Source organism: Pipistrellus kuhlii, unplaced genomic scaffold (assembly GCF_014108245.1).
Source record: "Pipistrellus kuhlii isolate mPipKuh1 unplaced genomic scaffold, mPipKuh1.p scaffold_m20_p_13, whole genome shotgun sequence".
NCBI lineage: Eukaryota > Metazoa > Chordata > Mammalia > Chiroptera > Vespertilionidae > Pipistrellus > Pipistrellus kuhlii.
Genome location: NW_023425438.1, coordinates 19538692 through 19561681, shown reverse-complemented (window position 1 = coordinate 19561681; position 22990 = coordinate 19538692). Strand labels below are relative to the sequence as shown.

At 45.9% G+C, this 22990-nt stretch overlaps 1 protein-coding gene across 4 annotated transcripts in view; it reads right to left on the bottom strand.

Annotated features, from left to right (window-relative positions):
• Positions 1–22520, bottom strand: part of PRKCE (protein kinase C epsilon) — a 436609-nt gene extending 414089 nt beyond the window's left edge. The window contains exons 1-2 of one of the 4 annotated variants that reach the window (XM_045580706.1): positions 21882–22519; positions 21131–21676 (exon numbers count right to left, since the gene is read on the bottom strand). In XM_045580706.1, the coding sequence (XP_045436662.1) occupies positions 21131–21478 (348 nt within the window). In that variant the 5' untranslated portion in view covers positions 21479–21676; positions 21882–22519. Of the gene's footprint in view, positions 1–21130 lie in introns of all 4 variants that reach the window. The other 3 variants (XM_036435210.2, XM_036435208.2, XM_036435209.2) reach the window with 3 other exon arrangements.
• Between the last annotated feature and the right edge of the window lie 470 nt (positions 22521–22990).

The following is a 22990-nucleotide window of genomic DNA, read 5'->3' as shown; positions in this document are numbered from 1 at the left end:
CTTACACGAAGACTGTAGCCCTTGGCAAAAAGAGCATGGGGGTCTCAGGGGCGGCCTGGTCACAGATGAGTACCCGACTGGAAAGATTCCTCTTGACCAAAAACTCATCTGCTGAACCTGTCACTGACATCTGAAAATTCTTGAATTAGAGATGTCACCCTCTGTGGGAAGGATTACTTCATCTATATCACTGTAGTAAAATGCCAGGCTGTGGGACTCATTATGGATATTCAGGGGTGGACTAAAGCAGGTTTACAGTTGCATTGTGACCTCCTTTTGAGTTAATAAAGCTATCGTAATTATCATAATCGGCATTTTTTTTTAATACAAACAACTGTCAACCTACTTTTGCCCACCCCTCTACACCTTATGGTAAATAAGGGACCCAGGAACCCTAACTGGGCCCCAGGCTCAGAGGGGCTCTCATGGGTGCAAAAACCTGAAATCAATCTTTACCTCCTTGACTTTTTTTTTTGGGGGGGGGGGGGGGGGGGAGAAGGAGGTATTGTTGCTTTGGGGAGGAGGGGTTGCTGCAAATCAGCCCCAGTGTTCACATCTTTGCAAGGAGCTTTTTCATAACCTTTTCTGATAAACACAAGGGGAACGCACTATTGAAGTATGCCTTCACAATAGAGTTGATTGGTACCAACAACCAAGGAACACAGGATTTCAGAAAGAGAAGGAGCAAGAGTTCACTTGCACTTGGACAATATTCAGCCTGACCTAGCTCAGGAAGGAGGAGGCACCGTGCGCCTCTGGCCTCGGCCCATGGATTCTCTGTGAACCGTAACGTTCGCACTGCTACTGCTGTATGGAGCTGGCTAAACACAGAACGTGGATGAGCCACTAGAATCTCGTTTAGGGAATCCTGCTAATGAGGGCCCTATGTGCACTCCTAGTTTCTTATAAAAACGTTTGCCTGAGTCAGCTTCTCTTTTTCTTTATAGTCAGGTGCCTGTAAACACTTGGGATCCTACTTTTAAAAACAAGGTTTGGTCTTACTGATTACAAGATTAATGAAAATTAATAATGAGCCTTTCCTGCACACATACTTGTCTCCCTTGGTCAACAACCCTAAACATGTAGTATCTAGATGTTAGGGACTAGATTCTCAAGATAGTACTTCCTAAATGCGTTCAAGAGATGTAAGTCCCTAAGTCAGTCTCGCATGATCAAATGTGTTTGGGAACACTATTCACTCAATTGCCATCTTGGAGGAACTAGCCCAGCCCTAAAAATCAAGAGACCCAGCCAAAACCGGTTTGGCTCAGTGGTAGAGCATCAGCCTGCGGACTGAAGGGTCCCGGGTTCGATTCCGGTCAAGGGCATGTACCTTGGTTGTGGGCACATCCCCGGTGGGGGGTGTGCAGGAGGCAGCTGGTGGATGTTTCTCTCTCATCGACGTTTCTAGCTCTCTATCTCTCTCCCTTCCTCTTTGTAAAAATCAATAAAATATATATTTTTTTTTTTAAATCAAGAGACCCAGAGGCACGTATTCATTTGCCTCAGCTTGCAATTCACCATTTATCAGTCCCTGAGTCTTGTACTCAGATGTCAAATTAAGAGGTAAAATATGTATTGATGAGAGAATCAAGAGAAAAGCTACAGATTTTTTTAACAAATGTGTTAACATTGTGCAGACCAAAGGGTGAGGGCAAAACACATTCTTTTCCAAAGCCCCGGCATTCCAGATCAAAAAGTCCAAAACTGTCCGGAGCTGACTGAAATGTAGCCAGTGCTAGAGACAGCCACCATGCATCAGAGGCTTCTAACCTTGAACTTCTGGCAGTTCAGCCCGAGAACCCTGATGCACCACTATCTGATACTGAATGCCATTTGCAGGGGTTTCTGGACATGAGGGCACTTGGAGAACATAAGGCATTTCAAGTTCATCCGGTCACTTCTGCATCCTGAGTTGTTCTGGACTTGTTCACTGAGGAGCTGTGGAGCATTTCAAAACCAGTCTATGCTATCCATCCTTCAAAAGCCACCTCCTCCCCGAAGCCTTTAACAGCCTTGCCCTGGGCAATCGTAACACAGCTGCCTGTATGGGACTGTCTGGGTGAGCAACTGGGAAGCTTGCTGAGTGCAGAGAACCCAGTATCTTCTTTACTGTCTTACCTTCATGTCACTGGTGCTCAATAAAAGTCTATTCAATTAGAAATCATGTTCTCAAACTGTTTTATTTTCACTGAAACCCACAGGAAGAATAAAGATGATCATATAAATAATACTCATATTAAACAAAACTGAAGCGGAAGCTGTATGGAGCAATGCAGTGTGGGCCAAAAGGAGGTTTACAGTTGTTCATATGGAAAAATAATACAATAATTAACAAATAATAATAAAAAAAAACCCTCTGATTTGCGTACTCACAATTGTAAACCCGCTTTTGCCATAACTTGTATTTATCCCTATTTTGAGTTGCTGTTTGAGATCCAATTAATTGATTTTATCACCTCAATTGATGGATCTTGACCTATAGTTTGAAAAACTAGTCAAGATGTGCTCTCATTCTCTCTTCTCATGTCTATCCCGCTCAAATAGAAAAACAGTAAGAATTTCAAGGTCATCTAAAAAAAGTAGAGAACAATTTTTTTTAAATTTGTTTTGTTTTGTTTTGTTTTTTGTTTTGCTTTTTGAGAGAGAGAGAGAGAGAGAGAGAGAGAGAGAGAGAGAGAGAGACATCAATCAGTTGGCTCTTGCACATGCCCTAACTGGATATTGAACCCACAACCTGGGTATGTGCCCTGACCAGGAATCGAATCAGCTACCTTTTGGTGTACAGGTCGATACTCCAACCAACTGAGCCACACTGGCCAAGAAGAGAACAATTCTAAAAGTTCTTAACTCATTTTAAATTTGGAAAGGGTCAAAGGGTCTTGCCTAAAATCCAAAGCCTATATAGAAGGCACATGGTATGTGGGCATCCATCTTAATTAATGTTTATATTTATTGTTGAAAGTATATATTTTGGTTTTCAGAGATACTCCCTGCCAAGTTGTTTTCCCCAAAAAAAGACTTCACTCATTTATACTTTTCCACTGAAACTGAAGAGATCCACCTCTTCATGTGGGCATTTCTCCTTTCAATATCCCTGGGGGCAGACACCAAGGCCTCCCCTCAGAGCCCCAATGCCCCTAGCACACATAGCCCCAAGCCTGGAGCACGGCCACAGCCAGAGGGAGAGCCTCATGTGAGCCTCCTGAAGGGTGCTGGGTCTGGGCTCTGCATGGCTCCCAGCACAGGAACAGGCTTGAACACTCTCTCACTCTCAGGCGTTCAGGAGGCCGGCTGGGCCTATGAAACTACTGTGCATCCCACATGACTCCATTTTCCTGCTTGTTTCTGAATCACTGTCTTATCTGTCTTCCTCCCTTTCCCCCGAAAATAGTTGGCCTTACGGTTGCCTGTGCACAGTCATATGATAAGCAGTGATACAGGAAAAAAATTTTAAGAGCCAAGAAAGGATCAGGAAGCAGGGAGAGACGTGTTCTCTTACACACGGGGGTGGGCTTCTAAGACTCCAGTTTCCTAGAAACAAAGCCGGAAGATCAATTTTAAACCTTCAGCCTCAGCAACATAAAGGGAGGTAGTGGGGGGCAGGCAGGGGGCTGACTGTTTGGCTAAGAAACCCAAACGCTGCTCAGTGTTATTAGGGACAAAGGAAGTAAGATCTGGGTGCCCCCTACCAGGGGACAACCTCTATCCTCAATTTTCCCATCTGTAAATTTTGAATGAAAATGCCACCCCCCTCCCTCCTAAAAATCCCAAAGTGGCTCATCGTTGCCATTTCCATGTGTACAAGAATATCTCACCCTTCAGGATTATGCTAAATGAATCGAACAACCCAGGAAGGGAGGCAGAGCCAACTATGACTCCTCCCATTTTACAGTTGAGAAAAGTGAAGTTCAGAGAGGTTGAATATTTCCCCCAGGTCACACAGCTCCTCAGCGGTGAAGCTGAACTGGTAAAGGATAAACCAGCAAACTGTGAACGCAGGACGCTGTGAATATACTATATACTAGCCTCTATGTAAATGCTTGAATGCAGACTGCATATACAAACTTGGCAAACCACAGTCATTTCCCACGTAACTCATTACCATGAGAACTACCATCTATCCATGGCATGCCCCTCAGATGAAAAGCAGCCCCCAGCCCCAAGCAACCCTCAGACACAGAGCGTCAAATAAAATGGACTCTGACAATGCAATAAACATAGTAAGTCCCCAAACCACACAGTCTGCAATTTATGTTTTCAATAGAATTACAGTCATAACAGCTAACGTTTTGTGTTAGCGGTGACAAGCACTTTCTATGCGTTCTATGGTTTATTCCAACATGATTAGATATTACGGATCTTGTTTTACAGAGGAAAACTTCAGAGAGGTTCCACAATTTGTTAAAAGCTCGTGCAGCTGGTTCAGGCATGCAACCCAAATTAGAACCTGCTTTCCTGAGTGCATTGGTTCTCAATGTGGGGCACATGCTCCATTGGGGGGGGGGGGGGATTGACTTTTAAGAGGGGCAATTCGAGAATCAGTTACTAACAGTGAATTTTTTGCATTTCTTATGGTTCTAGGGGCCTCATATACAGTATATAAATATATATTGGGACATATTTATGCATTTCAGTTCTCTATTAATGTTTTGTCTGTGCATTTCAGTTCTCTATTACGTCTTGTCTGTTTTGAAACTTTATTTGCTATTTTTTCATATCACTTCATATTATTATTTTTTAACAACTTCTTAGTGATTTCTTCCTCAGTATTTCAACTGTCCTTTCATTCTTTTATTTTTCTCTTTCATGGATACCATGTTCTTTGGAAGCTTGTTTAGACCAAGGTAATGGCCTTTTAGGCTTCTTCCATATGAATAGAAGTTCACTTTTTGAATAATAAGAATCATAGGTCACAGAGGAGGCATCAGGATTTTGAGATGCTTAGGTGGGGTGGGACATGACAACAATAACAAAAAAGGTTGGGAACCACCATAGCCGGCTTGGCTCAGTGGATAGAGAATTAGTCTGCAGGCTGAAGGGTCCCAGGTTCAACTCCAGCCAACGGCACATGCCTGGGTTTTGGGTTCGATACCCAGTAGGGGGCATGCAGGAGGCAGTCAATCAATGATTCTCTCTCATCATTGATGTTTCTATCTCTCTCCCTTTCCTTCTGAAATCAATAAAGAAATATACTAAAAAAAAAAAAAAAGAAACAAAAAAAAAAAAAAAAAAGGTTAGGAACCACTGCTGTAGTGCAAAGCTTTTGCACTTAGCTACGATGCTACCTATTTCAATACTCAGTAGCTAACTGTCCCCCTTACTTTTAAAGTCAAATATATGTATGGAATAATAGGGGAAACTGTGTTTGGGAAGAATGGAGTATGTGTGAACTAAATACTGTCTGCTCAGTGTTTCTGTTTACTACTTTAAACAATTCTTAATTAATTTTTTAAAATAATGCTGAAGTAAGAGATAAAAATCCTCCCCACATGTCCACACCCTTCCTTGCCTTTTTCTTTTTTAAATTACATACAGGTAATTTAATAGAAGTGTGTGTGTATGTTTTTGTATGTGTGATTTTTTAAAACATTACATTCTCCTGTCATGGGAGAAAGGAGAGCACCCCAGAACAAATATCTAAAGAATACCCATTATTTAGGTAAATATTATGTTAAATATCATATGTTAAAATTTAACCAACCAAGCATCTTATATAATAAAAGCCTAATATGCAAATCGACCAACAGGCAGAAAAACAGGTGGAACAACTGGTTGCTATGATGTGCACTGACCACCAGGAAGGTGCTCAATGCAGGAACTGCCCCCAGCCCGCAGGCCTCGGCCAACCAAGGTGGGTGCCAGCAGGGAGGTGAGGGGGGCCCCAATCACCCAGCCGGTTGCCTCATAGGCCAGGCCTACCCATACACAAATTCTGTGCACCAGGCCTCTAGTCTATTATATGCAAGGTAATATGCCAGGGTAAGCACAGAGTGACATGAAACTATACTCTCAGCGGAAACCTTTCTGCCCTTGCTAGAGAACAGAGACAGAGAGTATCCATCCAGTCCTCAACACCAGACATGAATAATTTCAAATGAAGGACACAAATCACAAATGTTACCAGGACTCCAAGGGCCAAAACTGCTGTGGCAAGTTTTAGGAAGGATCATCCACGGAGGAGGAAGACCTGACTAGGCGTGAGAGTATTCCAGGAATATGGACACGGGAGATTCGGAAGCACAGAGAAAAAGTGGGATGGAGGGCAGAAGCAAGGCCTCCTGGAAGAGGCTGCTAGCACATACCATGTGGGATCCACTTAGCAGAAAACAGGGAAGGGCCCAGATACAAGCCATGCAGGGCCCTGAAATCTGGTGCAATGATGAGGCTAGACTCTGTCCCATAAGCCTTCCCGCACCCAGGGGGTTTTGAGTGCCACTGAACAACTCTTACACCAATCCCCTGGATTCCAAGAAACCAGACTAATAAAGAGATGAAAGCCAATCCTAAAGCTGGCATCATGAAATAGTGCACATGTACTTGGAACTTCAATGAGATAGTCTTCTTCAAAATGAAAAAAATTTTTTAAACCAGCTAGATGGTCATGGGCTGGGGGACTATGCACACTCTATGAATAGAGCCCCAATATTCACGATGGGAATGGAGAAGCTGTGGGGTCCCGTGGCACATAGGCCAATGGGTAATCTGAACTTCAAACCTTACAGTAGGAGGCCACTTCTGCAATTCTAGGGGTTCTCCAAAGGGGTCCTTGAGCTGAGACCGGTTTGGCTCAATGGATAGAGTGTCGGCTTGGGGACTGAAGGGCCCGGGTTCGATTCTGGTCAAGGGCATGTACCTTGGTTGCGGGCATATCCCCATTGGGGGTTGTGCAGGAGGCAGCTGATCGATGACTCTCTCTCATCGATGTTTCTAACTCTCTATCTCTCTCCCTTCCTCTCTGTACAAAATCAATAAAATATATTTAAAAAAAAAAAAAAGGGGGGTCCTTGAACAAAAAGCACGTTCCTACTTTTGGCTAATGCTGGAATTATCCTAACGAACATTTTTAAATATATATATTTTATTGATTTTTTACAGAGAGGAAGAGAGAAGGATAGAGAGCTAGAAACATCAATGAGAGAGAATCATCCATCAGCTGCCTCCTGCACACCTCTCACTGGGATGTGCCCATAACCCAAGTACATGCCCTTGACCGGAATTGAACCTGGGACCCTTCAGTCCGCAGGCTAACGCTCTATCCACTGAGCCAAACCAGTTTCGGCCTAAGCCTTTCATTTTTAAAAATATATATATTTTTATTGGTTTCAGAGAGGAAGAGAGAGGGGGAGAGAAACAGAAACATCAATGGATCAGAAAGAATCATTGATCAGCTGCCTCCTGCATACCCCACACTGGGGAACGAGCCAACCATGACCTACTGGTTCATAGGTCAACACTCAACCACTGTGTCATGCCAGCCAGGGGCTAAGCCTTCCTTTTTAAAGTGGCTGCAGCCCTTCCTGTTGTGGCTCAGTTGGTTGGGTGTCATCCAGTGCAGGAAATGTTGCTGGTTCAATTCCTGATCAGGGCATATGCTCAGGTTTCAGGCTCCATACCTGGTAGGGACCAGGCAGGAGGCAGTAGATTGATGTTTCTTCCTCTCTCTTTAAAAAAAAAATAATAAAACATGCCCCCAGGAGAATATTTTTTTAAAAAGTGACTGCAAATTTCCCCCCTATTCCGACAAAGGGACGAAGTCATGCTTCTTAGGAGCACACAGCAATCTTTTCAGACAGTCCGCTATTCTTCAACTCTTGCTGCTCCTTAACAACGCAGATGTCCTGGTCAAAAGCAAAGTCCTTGCAGAGCAGTCAGTGTGCAGTGCATTAGAAGCTGGGCTTGTATAAGAGACACCTGGTAGGAAAATGAAGTCACCGGGACCACAGCAAAACAGGTTGTAAAAAAGCCTCAATACTCAGTTACCACATTAGGCTCATTAGCTAATGAAGGTGGTGATGTTCAGGTCAAAATGTGACACTGCCTGTGCTCTTTATTTTTATTTTTTTATTTTTTTGTTGTTGTTTTAATTTCTTTATTGATTAAGGTATCGCATATTTGTCCTCAACCCCCCATCCCAACCCAGCACCCCTTCCCACTCATGCTCCCACCCCCCTGTTGTCCTTGACCACTGGTTAGGCACATATGTATGCACAAAGGGTTGATCTCTCCCTTTTATAGAAAGAACAATGTATGTCAGGTAGGTCCACCCACTGGCACCAAAACCAGCCCAAAGGCAGGTAATCCAGGTTCATCTCCACTCCCACCCCAGGGGCCAACTAGGAAGGGCTTAGCAGACCCTAAATTCCTGTTTCCTGTTGTTACCTTATCTCAGAGAGGAAGGGAAGTAGGGAAGTAGAGACTGACAGGAAAGGGTTAGCTCAAAACTCCTCAGTTGGTAATTATTGAACAAAATCTTCAGCTGGGCTGAAACCGGTTTGGCTTAGTGGATAGAGTGTCAGCCTGCGGACTGAAAGGTCCCAGGTTCGATTCCAGTCAAGGGCATGTACCTTGGTTGCGGGCACATGCCCAGTAGAGGTATGCAAGAGGCAGCTGATTGATGATTCTCTCTCATCGATGTTTCTAACTCTCTATCCCTCTCTCTTCCTCTCTGTAAAAAATCAATAAAATATATATATTTTTTAAATCTTCAGCTGGAAGCACAATTTTACCTGTCTCTAATAATAAATATTAATTGCAGATGTTTACCAATAATATAATACTATTTATTAAGTACTTTCTAGTGTGCATGCATAGGAGCCTAATCAGTGGTCACAGATAACAGGGGGATGGAGGCATACTCGTGGAGGGGTTTGGGATGGAAATGGGGTTGATGAGGACAAATATGTGATACCTTAATCAATGAAGTAATTAAAAAAATAAAATTAAATTAAGTTTTTCTCCATTAAAAAAAAGAAGTTTCTAGAAGTCAAGCACTTTTACATATTTCTATTATTACAATAATTCTGCAAGCAAGCTATTAATCCCATTTTTATTAGAAGGAGGAAAGTGGTACAGATAAGTTTAATAATTTACCCAATATCATACAGCCCAAACTGATAAAACTGGGATTTAATCCAGGACTGGCTGACTCCAAAATATTTTTTTTAGATTTATGAATTTCAACAAGCCACCACTCAATTACACGAAGGATGCTATGGAGCTATTCTCCACTTCTATCTATCTTATCAAGAAATAAACAAAAGAAATTTAACTGGGAATATAGCGTGGGAGATTGAGGTTAGCCCTCAAGATAGATTTCCTTGATAACTAAAAGTTCAATATATCATGAGTGATTCTGTTCAATACTTTGCTGCAAGCAAAATTCCTAGAACACAGAACGTATTCAATATATATTTGTTGAATGGCTGGCTGGCTAGATGGGTGGACAGATTAATGAATGAATATCCATTCTATCCACCATTCTCTTTCTTTGGATAGCTTATTTTGTTTTGTGTGTGTGTGTTTTCAATGAAGCAATTATTTTCGGGTTGCATTCCTACTTTAATCTCACCAATTTGCTGACTGCCCTCATAACCCACATGCTAAAAACCGCATGTCCAGCCCTGGCTAGTGTGGCTCAATTGGTTGGAGTGTCATCCAGAACAACTCCTGTGAGGTTCGATTCCCTTTGAGGGCACATACCTAGGTTACAGGTTCAATCTCCGGTGGGTTATGTATAGGGGGCAACCAATCCATGTTTCTCACATAAATGTTTCTTTCTTTTTTTCTCTCTCCCTTTCTCTCTCTCCCTTCCCATCTCCCTAAAATCAATAAGCATGTCCTCAGGTGGGGGTTAATAAAAACAATTTAAAAAAACAAAACAAAAAAAAACACACCCTGCTTTTCAACAGTTTTTATGCTCTTCTTCCAATTTAGAGAGGCTCACTTCCCTGTCTATTCAAATTCCATTTTATTCAAGGCCTGGCTCCAAATCTTACCAAAGAAGTCTTTGCTAACGAGAACCCATGAGAACCACCTCTCCTATGAATTCCTGGTCTTCAACTGCACTGTTTCATAAAAAGGTGTTACTGTTGAATCCCCAAATGGTCCACTTGAGGAAGGTCCATTCCTTCTTTTATCTAGTTATGGTTTTCAAAACTTTGTCCAACAAACACTAGTTCTATGACCCTAATCTTTTTTTTTTTTTTAACAAATAAGAAAGAGCATTCTGTGATAGTATCTTCATCATAGAAATGTGTAGTTATATAGAGGGATGTACAAGTCCCCTTGCAAGGGCCCTCTAAGACACTTTAATACACTAATGTGCATTTAACTCTGTCACATTTCCCAGCCTCTTGGATCACAGCAAGAAGACAATACTCTGGCCAATACTGCTAGGTTAACATACTCCAGTTTTGCTGGCTGATTGATTCTCTCCATGATCCAGACAGAGGGCCATTGAAAAGTAAATTTATTGTCTGTGGGTCTTGAACCCTAGATGGAGAAGCAAGCCACCAAAAATTGCTTTGTGATTTCGATCACGATATTGGAGAAAGATGAGGAGGAAAGAAAAGCAGAAGCTGGCACTTTTTCAGGGGAGACAAGACTTAGCTTCCTGGAGAACAATAAAGATGAAATTTTATCTAGTGCTAGGCAGAGCAAAGTCAAGGCCTAAAATGCAGACAGCCAAGCCAGGATCCCTATTAACAGAAGCCTTACAAAGCCTCGGACTATGCTAACTCACAGGGAATCTAAGGTCCAACGCCACCAATTAATAGAAGTCACTTGACTCTCCTTCAATAAATTTCCCAGGGGAAGAGGTGAGGTCTAGGTGGCTCCAACTCTGAAAGGCTTGTGATGAGCTCTGCTTCTTAGCTGTAATGTTACATACCAGTATATTTATGTTATTCCTTGATTCATATCGTGTCTCCTACAAGATTATATACTCCGTGACAGCAGGGACCAGCTCCTGGCATAGAGCCTGGCAGCTAAGGTATTCAATAAACATTTACTAAATGGATTTTTAAAAATGGCTGGGACAATGAGTGAACACAACACTTTGTCCACTGGTTAGGAACTTTAGAGGCATCCATCAATTTTTTTTTTAGACTGTACCAGATAAACTTCTTTTTTTTTTTTCCAGATGAACTTCTAAGAGCAGAACCCAAGTCAGTCTGATTAAAGAACGCTGCCTATTTGAGCTTCTACAAATCAGACCCCCAAATGGCAGACTTTTATTCAACCAGCTGAGTAGGTTACGTAGACTTCCGGAGTGGCTTATACTCTGATTGGCAAGCCCCTTGCGGGATAGGAGGTGGGAGGAGACACCCTGCCTGCTCGCAGATGCTTACGTCTGGCTGGGAAAACATGACTGGCACCAAAAGATGTTATCGTCTGAAAAAAAAGCACCTCTATTCAAGAAAGACAAAAGCAAAATCAAAGACGATTTTGTCACCCTCAATAGTTAATTATAGATTCACCTGCCATGATTTTTCAAAACCTCTTGAACATGATTACGTTTTCACTCGGATCTACTTCTTGGGACCATCAGCTCAATGAGTTTACTCCTTGGTGGCAAATAAAGGTGACTTTTCACTAGCTTCGAAATGACCTCTCACCACTTCAAAACTACAACTAAAAGACAAAACGGACAACAAAAAAGAAAAAGTAACAACCTTTCTGAGTCTCAAGGTAAGATAGAGGGGATGGGAGGAGGTGGGGGCAGGGGAGATCTCCCTTTCTACACTGGGATTTGGTATCAGGCTTATGCTTCCCTCCACGACACGAGATTACAGAGCTCTGTCCCATTCCCTTCGCATTTTTCATTCTGTTCAGACGCTGCAGTGACAATAATATGCTCCTGCCCTCTGGGCTCTCCCAGCACAGTAGACGCTTGGCCACTTCACTTGGGCTCTGCCAGAAAACTAGATTTCAAACAGGTGCAGCCCTGCTGATTAGCATTATAATAGATTGTAATTACTTAACAAGCCCATATATACCCAGAGGAACTTGGAGAGGAATATAATGTTTTGTCAAGTGTGGCTTTTATTTATGTAAAACACTGCAGGCCTGCTCTGGAGTTCTTTTCATCTAAGTGAAGCCCCTGGAAGAAGGAAATGCCTCAGTGAGCTCTGTGAGTTCAGGCGCTGGAATTTAAAATTTTGTTTCTTGTTGCTGCCAACTACAAAGGCTTTTGTTTCTAAAGCCCTTAGGCGAATTTAAACTTGACTTGTTTACCTTTATTGTTGAAAGTATTGCATATGTCCCCTATTTTCCCCCCTTGACCTCTTCTAGCCCACCCTACCCCCATCCTCACCCTAGGCCTTCACCACCCTATTGTCTTGTCCATGGGTTATGCATATATCCATACAAGTTCTTTGGTTGATCTCTTCCCACCACCCACCCTCCTCCACCTTCCTTCTGAGATTCCACAGTCTGTTCCATGCTTCTATGTCTCTGGATCTATGCTGTTCATCAGCTTTTTTGTTCATTAGATTCCACATACGAGTGAGATCCTGTGACAGTTGTCTTTCTTTAACTGGCTTATTTCTTTTTTTTTTAATATATTTTATTGATTTTGTACAGAGAGGAAGGGAGAGAGATAGAGAGTTAGAAACATCGATGAGAGAGAGTCATCGATCAGCTACCTCTTGCACACCCCCTACTGGGGATATGCCCGCAACCAAGGTACATGCCCTTGACCGGAATCGAACGCAGGACCCTTCAGTCCCCAAGCCGACGCTCTATCCATTGAGCCAAACTGGTCCCGACTGGCTTGTTTCATTTAGCATAATACCCTCCAGGTCCTTCCATGATGTCTCAAAGTGTAAGAGGAGTTCTTTTCCTCTGTATAGTATTCCATGATTTAAATGTATCACAGTTCGTTTGTTTTTTTATCCACTCATCTACTGATGGGCATTTGGGCTGTTTCCAGATCCTAAGTATTATAAATTGCGGGTACATGTATTCTTTCTGATTGGTGTTTTGGATTTCTTAGGATATACTCCTAGAAATAGGATCACTGGGTCAAATGTCAGTTCCATATTTAATTTTGGGGAAAGTCCATATTGTTTTTCCATATACACTTGATTTTAATCTCTGCAAAGGAAGGACATGTGGGCCTTTTCCTTTTCCCTTCATCCCAGCATCTCACATAGGCTCTGGGCCTCTAGAAGGTATATGATTTCTACTGAAATCACAGAACCTCAGACTTCATGGAGACACTTCAGTTCAGAAATTGCTATATGTAGGAAATAAAATAGCATTCCCTCATTAAGACATCTTAGTGGACTATACAAATTCTTATAAGTAAAATATTCTTTCCTTCTTCCTTCTTTCAACTGTACAGAATGATTTCTTATGGAGTTCACTTGCCATACTGGGTTTCCCAAATAGACTTCATACTCCTCAAATGCAGGAATAACACCAAACACAACTCTTGTTTTTCCCAAGCCCCCAGTATCTAGCGTAGTAGGTACTCACACTCATTTCATTCATTCAACAATGTGCCAGAAACTGTTTTGGGTGCCAAGAATACAGCCATGAACAAAAACTTTTGCATTTACAGGACCTCTATTCTGGTGTTGGAGATGGACAATAAAGATAAATAAGAAAAATTATCGTATAAGAGCAAAATAAAGCAGGAAAGAAGCATATAAAATGTCAAGAAGAGGGTAAGTTTTTAGAAAGCACTGCTAGAAAAAGCCTTACTGAGAAAGTAATAATGGGTAAAAACTTGAGCCATGAGGTATCTGGGGAAGGAACACTCTAGAAAGATGACGTGGCAAGTGCAAAGACTGAGGCAGGGAGCATGGTGAATATTTTTAAGGAGTGTCAGTGGGTCAGTATGTCTGGGAAAGGAGTGAGCAAGGTCAAGAGTAATGAGCAATGGGGTCAGTGTTCATAACAGGATGCCTGACCATATTAGCCTTGCAGATTATGATAAGGACTTGTGTTTTTACCCCAAGGGATTTATGTGCAGAGTGACGTGACCTGGTTATGTTGGGTGAAGCAGTTAGGAGGCTACTGAAATATCCTAGGTATGAGATAATAAGGACTTGGCCAGAGTGGTGCCAGAAAGATCATCAGACCTGGGATAGATATTTTGAAGGTAGACAACTGATACTGCTGATGGACTGCATATGAGGCATCAAAAATGGCTTCTCACATTTTCCAGCCTGGACAATTGGAAGGATGGAGTTGCCATTTCTTGAGCTGGAAGAAGTCTATGAGAGGCTTAGATCAGGGAGGGAGGTGGGAGAAATCAAGTATATAGTTTTAGACATAATTAAGTGTGAGATGTCCTTTACAAAACCAAATGGCTGCCCCGCCGATGTGACTCAGTGGTTGAGCAGCGACCCATGAACCAGGAGGTCATGGTTCTTCCCTGTCAAGTTACCTATATACCTGGGCTGCAGGTTCCATCCCCAGTAGGTGGTGTGCAGGAGGTAGTCAACCAATGATTCTCTCATCACTGATGTTTCTCTCTCTTTTTCTCTCTCTCTCTCTCTCTCTCTCTCTCTCTCTCTCTCTCTCTCTCTCTCTCTGTGTGTGTGTGTGTGTGTGTGTATGTGTGTGTGTCTTCTCTCTCTGAAATCAATACAAAAAAATTATTTTAAAAAAAATTTTAATCAAATGGCAACGCCAAAAAGGCAGTCACTTATGTGAGTTCAGAAGTTCAAGAGCAAGCAACGGCTGGAATTAGGAATTTAGAGTCAACAGCATTGAGAATATATTTAAATCCATGAAGCTAGATAGAATTAGTACAGTGAAACCAAAATAGCGGCTCCCAAAGACCCCTATTTCCAATTACTCATATGCCCCAATAAGTAATTAACCTTTGACTATCGTGGCCACAATTCCTGGACTTCCCAAAACAACCTTATTTCGAGGAATTGTTATATTTTCAAAAAGGCAATTTGTTAAGTGTAATTAAATTAAATTTATGTGTAGACTATGTGAGATTTTTCTTATAAATGTATTCACAACTCAAGGAAAAAAATACCTTTCACTGGATCTATAGTCTGACTTAAGATTATAAAACTATGAATACATACACATAACTCTTCAAGTACTCATAATACTGTTAAAATGTATGGTAGCCTGGCCCTTTGCTAAAATCTTTACAGAGATTCCCTTGTTTCTCACAACAAGCCTAAGACAGAAGAACTGTTATATTCTCACATTACAGATTAATGGGTTTATAACAGCTAAAGCATAGGTTCAGTCCCATGCCCAAAGGCACTCAATTAGTGAGTGCTAGAGGCACCTGTGATTAGAACTCAGCTTCCAGGGAAAGGGGCCCAATGAGGAGCTAAGGGCCTCAACTAGTCTCTCAAGTGGCTGCTGGTCAAAAACACACAGGAGAAACAGGACCGACAGACAAGGCTGACTGCCCTAGAACTTCACAGCCCCAATGCGATGGAGGTGTGATAGCAATGGGGTAAGGACTAACCCTTAGGGTAGTTATTAAACGACCCATTATGGACCAAAGGGAATAATTGTTAATCAGAAGGTTTGAATTTTAGGAGTCAGTAGGGAATAGAGTAGCAAGAGACTCACAGACCCTCCACTGCTGGGGAACAAACGCAGGCTTTCTGTGCCTAAGCCATTCTCTGGTGCACATGGACCCTTCCCAGTCCTTCCCCACCCTCTTCCCAGCCCCTTCCCACCTCGGTCTATTTAAATGATGATGGAAATTTCCATACTTCCTCTAAGATTTCCCTACAAAAGTCCTGAAGATAGAGATATACCTTGGGGCAGTGTGGATCCAGGTGTGCTCAGGCCATCACCTCAGGTGACACTCAGCAGAGACTGTTTAATTACAATTGTGTTCAGGCTTCGCCCAGGGCATCAGCATCTAAACCATGAGGGGCCCTCCTTTAGCCTTTGCATTGTAAGAATCTCCCCCCTCGGAATCCTTGTGCCAAAGAGGAGTCAGCCCCAAAGCCTAACTTTTCCAAACAGGATGCAGGCCCATCTCAGGATCAGCAGGGTAGGAAGGTTTGAGAAGCCCTGTCAATATGCTGTATTGGAAATATGAAACAGAAACTTTAGTGTCTCAATCCTTGCCAAATAAGATGCCCCTACTGAAGAGAAATATTTTGGAGACTATGTAAAGCTGGCTTCTTGAGGTGCTGTAGAATAATTGGCTCAGTAAAGAACTGGGAGGCTTAGGAGACATAACAATAGGTGCAACAGGTAAGCATTCATTGGGCCCTTCCTAAGGTTCAGGCTTTGGCCTGTAATACTTGATAGATATTGACTCCTTTCACTCACAACAGCCCCATTTTATTTTAACGAGTTATTTTTATTGTCGCCCACTTTGTACAGAGGAAAAAACAGAAGCGCAGGTTAAACGGTTCACTCAAGGTCACGAAAGATTGATGGGATTCAAACCTACACATCCTGTCTCCAGAGCTCTGCCTGTAAGCGCCTGCTGAGCCGCCTCTCAAAAGACAACTTTGGCCACTGGCTGCGTGTCAACTCATGAACCAGGAAGTCATGGTTTGATTCCTACTCAGGGCACATACCTGGCTTGTGGGCTTGATCCCCAGTGTGGGGTGTGCGGGAGGCAGCTGATCAAGGATTCTCTCTAGTCATTGATGTTTCTATCTCTCCCTTTCCCTTCCTCTCTGAAATAATTTTTTTTAAATGTTTTAAAGATGACTTTGTCGCCGAAGCCGGTTTGGCTCACTGGTAGAGCGTCGGTCTGCGGACTGAAAGGTCCCAGGTTCAATTCCGGTCAAGGGCATGTACCTTGGTTGCGGGCACATCCCCGGTAGGAGGTGTGCAAGAGGCAGCTGGTCGATGTTACTCTCTCATCGACGTTTCTAGCTCTCTATCTCTCTCCCTTCCTCTCTGTAAAAATCAATAATATAGATAGATAGATAGATAGATAGATAGATGACTTTGTCATTACCTCTGCATTATGAGTAGCTCAGCACCTCTTCTACAGGATAAACCAAGGGAGTGACCCTAAGCAAAGATGTCTTCAGAGGCAGGGATGGTGCAAGGGGGTGAGGGAATAGGGAACTGAGCTCGGTACATAGACCTAAGTAGACTATTTAAATTATAGAGCAAACTCTTGAGTGTGGCCTTAACTAGTTTGGCTCACTGGATACAGAGAACGTCAGCCTGCGGACTCAAGGGTCCCGGGTTCGATTCCAGTCGGGGGCATGTACCTTGGTTGCGGGCACATACCCAGTAGGGAGTGTGCAGGAAGCAGCTGATCGATGTTTCTCTCTCATGGATGCTTCTAGCTCTCTAGCCCTCTTTCTTCCTCTGTTAAAAAATCAATAAAATATATTTTAAAAACAAAAAATTCCTGAGTGTGTAGGGGACCAGCCAGCTGTCAACCTGCATGTTTCATCCACACTCTCTGCCATCTATCGTGCTCCCCACCATCTGCCCTCAATGCTAATGTAGCTCCATCTAGCCTCTGATTCTAACATGGATCCCCACATTTCTAGTTTATACAATTATGCTTATAAATACTGCTTTTGGACTTACAAAGGCCTACTAGGAAATTTCAGGACATTTCTGTACAAAATCTAGATACATTCATTACCTGGAACTATTCTGGCCCAGGGTTTCCCAAAGCATCTTCTGAGCCAAACCTTGAGGACAGCTTGTTCACAATGAGGACTCCTAGCACTCACCGTCAGCCACAGAATGTACAGCTCCGGAGGTGGGCAGGAGGGTCTGTATTTGCACACAGAAGTCTGAGTAGCGTTATTATCTTGTTCTTGGAAAACCAAGCTATAGCTACAGTGTTTACTGGGATTCTGCTTCAAGCACAAGTGAAATCCTCCCATGTATCCGGGATAAGCTTTCTCTCAAGAACCCCCTTTGTCATCACAGCTGATGCGTCTCCCGTGATCTGAAGAATCATGATCTCAGCCTGGCTTTTAAACACGTTGGAACCCACCTGGTTGTCTAAACTCCCTCCTCCTCCAGTATTTCCAAAATGCATACCCCATATCAGAAATGAAGAGGTACCTGAGATGAACTTCTTTTCTTTTTATTTCAGAGAGGCCATGTGTTTATTTTCATGCGAATGAAGGAAAGTCCTAACAACAGCATCCAAACTTGTGATGTCATGAAGACGGGGGCTCAAGTGGAAAGTCAAGAATCAATGTTGAAAACTATTACGTAAATAATAGCGCGGGCAGTACCCAGATAATAAGTCTTCCATTTAGGGAATGTGACCCTGCCCGCTCCTTTCTGACAGGCACCCTCCGTTTCAGCCACGCTACTCCTCCTCGGTTCTCCGAGGCTGACCACAGGCATCCTCCGCTTTTATTCCAGCTGTGTCCGTGCCCATGAAACACTGCCTCCTCTTATAAATGCCTCTTTCAATGTCACCCACATTTCACACCCAATGCATGCCTCCTTTCGGGAACCCTCCAGATCCTTCCAGCTCTCCTAGCCTACTCCTTTTCTGAATTCCTTCAAATATTCATTTAGAACCTTATTGTTGTTTGCCTGGTTGTATGGAAGCCCCTAGAGAGAGTCAGCCATCGTCTCTTTTACCTCTGGATTAGAGTGCTAACCTTCCCTGGTTGAATCTGAGCAACAATCGGCGAATATAGACGAATCCATCGTGCAGCTCCAGCTCCCCCTCAGAGTTCTTAGCCACTCCTGAGAAAGGTGTATCTCTTCATCTCTGCCAGGTAAAGAGCGCCAAGGCCTGGGCCCGGGGAATTCTGCCTGAAGGTGTGATTCTGTAAGTGGTGCCCTGGCTGAAGGGATTGGGAAAAGGTGACCTTACTCAGCCCCCGTGCAACTTGGCTGTTTCCAAGGGCCAGTCACCTCTGCTGGTGCATGTCCACCTTCCAGTGAAAACAACACTAGATGAGCAAAGAGAACCAGCTCCACTTCTTGCCTCGTTCTCCGATGCCTTCAGCCTTTCTGTACCTCAAGTTCCTTTAAAACTAATACCTGCCATACTTAATTCACACTTGCTATAAGGCGAAAGAGATTGTGAGATAATGATTTTGAAAGCTCTTTAAATTATCATGTTCAATAAAACTGTTCAGGGACACAGCACACGTTATCTGCAGGGAAAACAGAGCAGGGGAGGCTCAGTTCTCCACCAGACAGGGGTGAGCAAGAGGAGATGTGGGCCTTACCTCCAACTCCCCCCCCCTTTTACCTGCCATGTTACCTCGGGTACCACTTAGCTTCTCTGGGACGCAATGTCCTTGTCGGTAAAACGTGCCAGGGCCCTAGGTGCCCTGGTCTAGGGCCAAATCCAGCATGAATTTGAGAAGCTTAGAGAAAGATAACCAAGCAAGACTACTGGCCACTGTACGCTTCACTGAAGGTGCTTGGAAGTGGGAATGGTGCCCTGCTGTGCCCAGGGTTTGGGTGGGCCCCTGGCAAAGCACCACCAGAGACACTCAGACATCTATCTCCGCCTCCAACCAAGACCTGTTCTCTGAGTAAAAGCGCACCTCCTGCTCTCTGTCTCCCCTCAAGCTCCCTCCTCTGCATACAAAGCAAAAGGCCCCAAGTCCTCACAACTTCAGAAGCATAGTTGTTTAGTACTAAGGTCTGGCTCTGAAATTACTTATCCCTTCATCTCCCTCTCAGACTCATGCTGCTTTCATGAGTAAAAGTACTGACAGGCATGTGTGGAAAGGACATGGGGAATGAGTGGAGACTCGGGTGATGGGAGGGAGGCAGAGGTACGGGGCATTGTGGAATGGGATGGCACTGCATCCTTTGGGATTCCACCAAAGTTTGCCTGCTTCCCAAAGTGTTAAGTCACAAATCACCCAGGGATGTACTTGGTGTGGTGTGTTGGAGCTTCCCTGAAAGGTCTGTAACCATGGTTTCGGGCAGCCCACACCACACCACAGCCCTGAGAATAAAGAGAAGAGGCTTTTTCTGATTTTCCCCCTAAACGTCCATTGCCTTGAAAAAAAAAAATATGTGAGGTGATCTGCCAAGGTGATTCATGTGCAACCTCTGACCCTAGGACAATCATGAAGTATTTGTTCTCAGTAATTAGAAGGTGATTTCTCTCCATCTCTCTACGAGAAGCAGATACTTCCCTTCTTGTGTAGATCAAAGAACCCTGAAAACATATACACCCAGCGCCCTACCTGCTCTTGGTGGAAACAGGTAACAAGAATTTCTAAAAATACAGAAATGTACTTCCTCATTTAACACTGTCCCTCCTAGAGTGGGTAAGGCAGGGTAAAGCAGGGCTGTGTTCTCCCTGCTTCTCTGGGTACTGAGGCTGAAAGAACTTAGCTTATCTAGTCCATGGACAAGGCCTATTCCCCAGCCCCTAATATTTTGACAGTGTAATCAATTAACTCAATCTCAGACTTAGAAATGGAATCTCAGCCCACATATCTTGAAAATTAAAACAGGGAAACTGTAAGTAGGCTTCAAAGCACTGATTTTTTTTTTCAATTACTCGCAAGCAGAACCATTTTTTTCTAATACAACACCCATTCTGGACGGAGAGATCATGAGTTGGGCAAAACAAGCTGGGCTGATGTTTCCTCCACCCTGGAGGTGGCATCCTAGAGGAGAACACATTTTTCTCCCTGTTACATCCTTCCGAAGATGAGCTACCCACCAGGCCACAGAATAGAAACAAGCTCGCTTCCTCCGGAGGAAAAAATAAAGCAGCTCCAGGCTCGGCGAAGCAGGACAAAGCCAGGACGTGCAAGAAGCCTTCAGTCTAGGGCTCCACGTGCCTCTCTCCAAGGACAGAGGAACCCACCCACACACACTCACACACAGCCAGCCCACCACGCGCCTGCGGAAGGCGCCGGCCAACCTTCAGGCGCTGGCTCAGGGCTCTCTCAGCTTGCGAGTTCCCTGTAGCACCCGCTGGCTGGAGGGGGCCAAAGAGCCAGACCCTCCTCCCAAGTCTCTTCTCCTTTACTCCAATGCCTACTGCCTCTCCCCACAGACCAAGTGGATGGTGCTTTTCTCCAAGGAAACTGAGACTTAGGTACACACACACACACCACTTCAGGTGACAGTTAAGTCCCTGCACCCTATGGCCAATGCCAAGGCCCTGAGCCGCTCCTTCACACCACCAACCAACCCCCACCCCCCGGACCCCATAACTGGGCTCCTGGACCCAGGGAGGCGCCAGACTCACCCAGTCCTCGAAGTGGCGGCTCCCGTTCTGCAGCAGCTCCTCGAACTGGATGGTGCAGTTGGCCACGAAGTCGTCGTAGCCGATGGGGGCATCGTGGAAGACGGCCAGCTCGATCTTGCGCCCGTTGCACACGTCGGTGACGAACTCGTCGTGCCAGGCCGGGCTGTTGGTCTTCTGCTTGGTGGCCGTCTGGCCGATGCGCGAGTCGTCCACGTTGAGGGCGATGTAAGGGTCCAGGAGGAACGTCTGCGGCCGGAGCCCCACGGCATGGCGCAGCGACCAGGCGGTGGGCTTCAGGCTCACAGCCTCGCAGATTTTGATTTTCAGAAGGCCATTGAACACGACCATGGTCGGGGCGTGGAGCGGGGCCGGGGTCACTCCGTCCGCCCCGGGGGCAGGAGGAAGAACCGACGCGCCCCCGGTGTCGGGAGCCGCGGGGGGCTCCGTGGTCCCTCTCGCCCCACCCCGCTCTCTGCCTACACCTCGGAGCGCTGCGCCCGGGCGCGGGCGATCCTCAGGGAGTGCATGGATTTCCTCGCCGGGTTCCTAACGGAAAACAGGGAAGGGGGGGGGAGGGAGCTGGGGGACGTCCGTGTTTGGAACAAGCCTCTCCCCCCTGCCACCGGCGGCACCTCCAGAAGCAGAGCGGAGCTGTGGGCTCCTCTGCCAGCGGCGGGGGCTGTCTCGCCGCCTCGCCGGCTCTCCCGGTCCGGGCTGCGGGGAGCGGGCGCCGCGCCGGGCGCTTACCTACCTTTGGGAAACATGATCCCCGGGAAATTTGGGCTCCGGGAGGGCGAGGGGGCGGCGGGGCGGGGACGAAAACCAACCGGGGGCGCAGATTTCAACCCGGATCCTCTTCGCACACCCAGCGCCCGCCTCTGGCCGCGCGGGGCGGGGGACGGACCGAGGGATGTGCAGTCTATCCGGAGGGATGCATGTCGAAAGGAAATGGTCCTCCTCGAAGCCAAATATTTTTTTTTTTTTAAATAAATCCACAAGCCCCACCGTCAGCCTGGCCGCCGCCTCTAGGACGAAGCAGCGCCGCCGCGATGCGATCGGCGATCGGGAGGCGCCAGGAGCCCGGAATCTGCCATCGGCGCGGGCGGTCTCGGAGCCGGGGTGGCCGCTGCTCGGGGCGAGGGGCGCAGGCCGGCTCCCGCGGTGCGCGGCGCGGCGGCGGGGCCGGGACTGCGACTCCGCGCGGCCCCACCTCCCGGGCGCCGGCGCCCGCCCGCCCGCCGCGCTCTCCGCGGCCCCGCGCTCGGCTGCTGCTCGCTCGCCACCCGCCGGCGCTCCCCCTCGGTCCCTTCTCCCCTCCGTCGGTGTGCGAGCGAGTCTCCCTCCCTCTAATGCAGGAAATGCGCAAAAGACGTCAGAGAGGGAGCGAGAGAGCGAGAGCAAGAGAGAGAGCGAGGAGGGGGGGGGGGGGGCGAGGGCGCGCGCGCGCGCTCCTGTGTTTAGGGAAATAGAAAGTTTTGCCGGTTGGGGGAGCAATACGGGAAAAGTGAGCCCGAGTGAGGGCGGCGGAGAAGCGGGCGAGCCTGCCTGGTGGATCGCGGTGGCAGGGGAGCTAGGCGGGGAGCCAGGCCCGGAGCCCGCGCGGGACCCCGGAGAAGGGCGGCGCGGGGCCCGGGGTGCGGGTGTTGCATCTGCGGATCCCTGCCCTTTGCTCTCCTCCGGGCCCAGCGGGCCGCGATCGCCTCGGAGCTCTGTGGCCAACACTGCTTTAGAGCTGCGGAGGGGAGTGGCGGGGATCGCACTACGGGAGAAGACGGGGACCTCCCCAGCTCACCCTGACGCGGGCAGGCCTGCCCTTCTGTCTGGAGACGCTGGGCTAGGCGGTGGGGGCAGGAGGGTTGC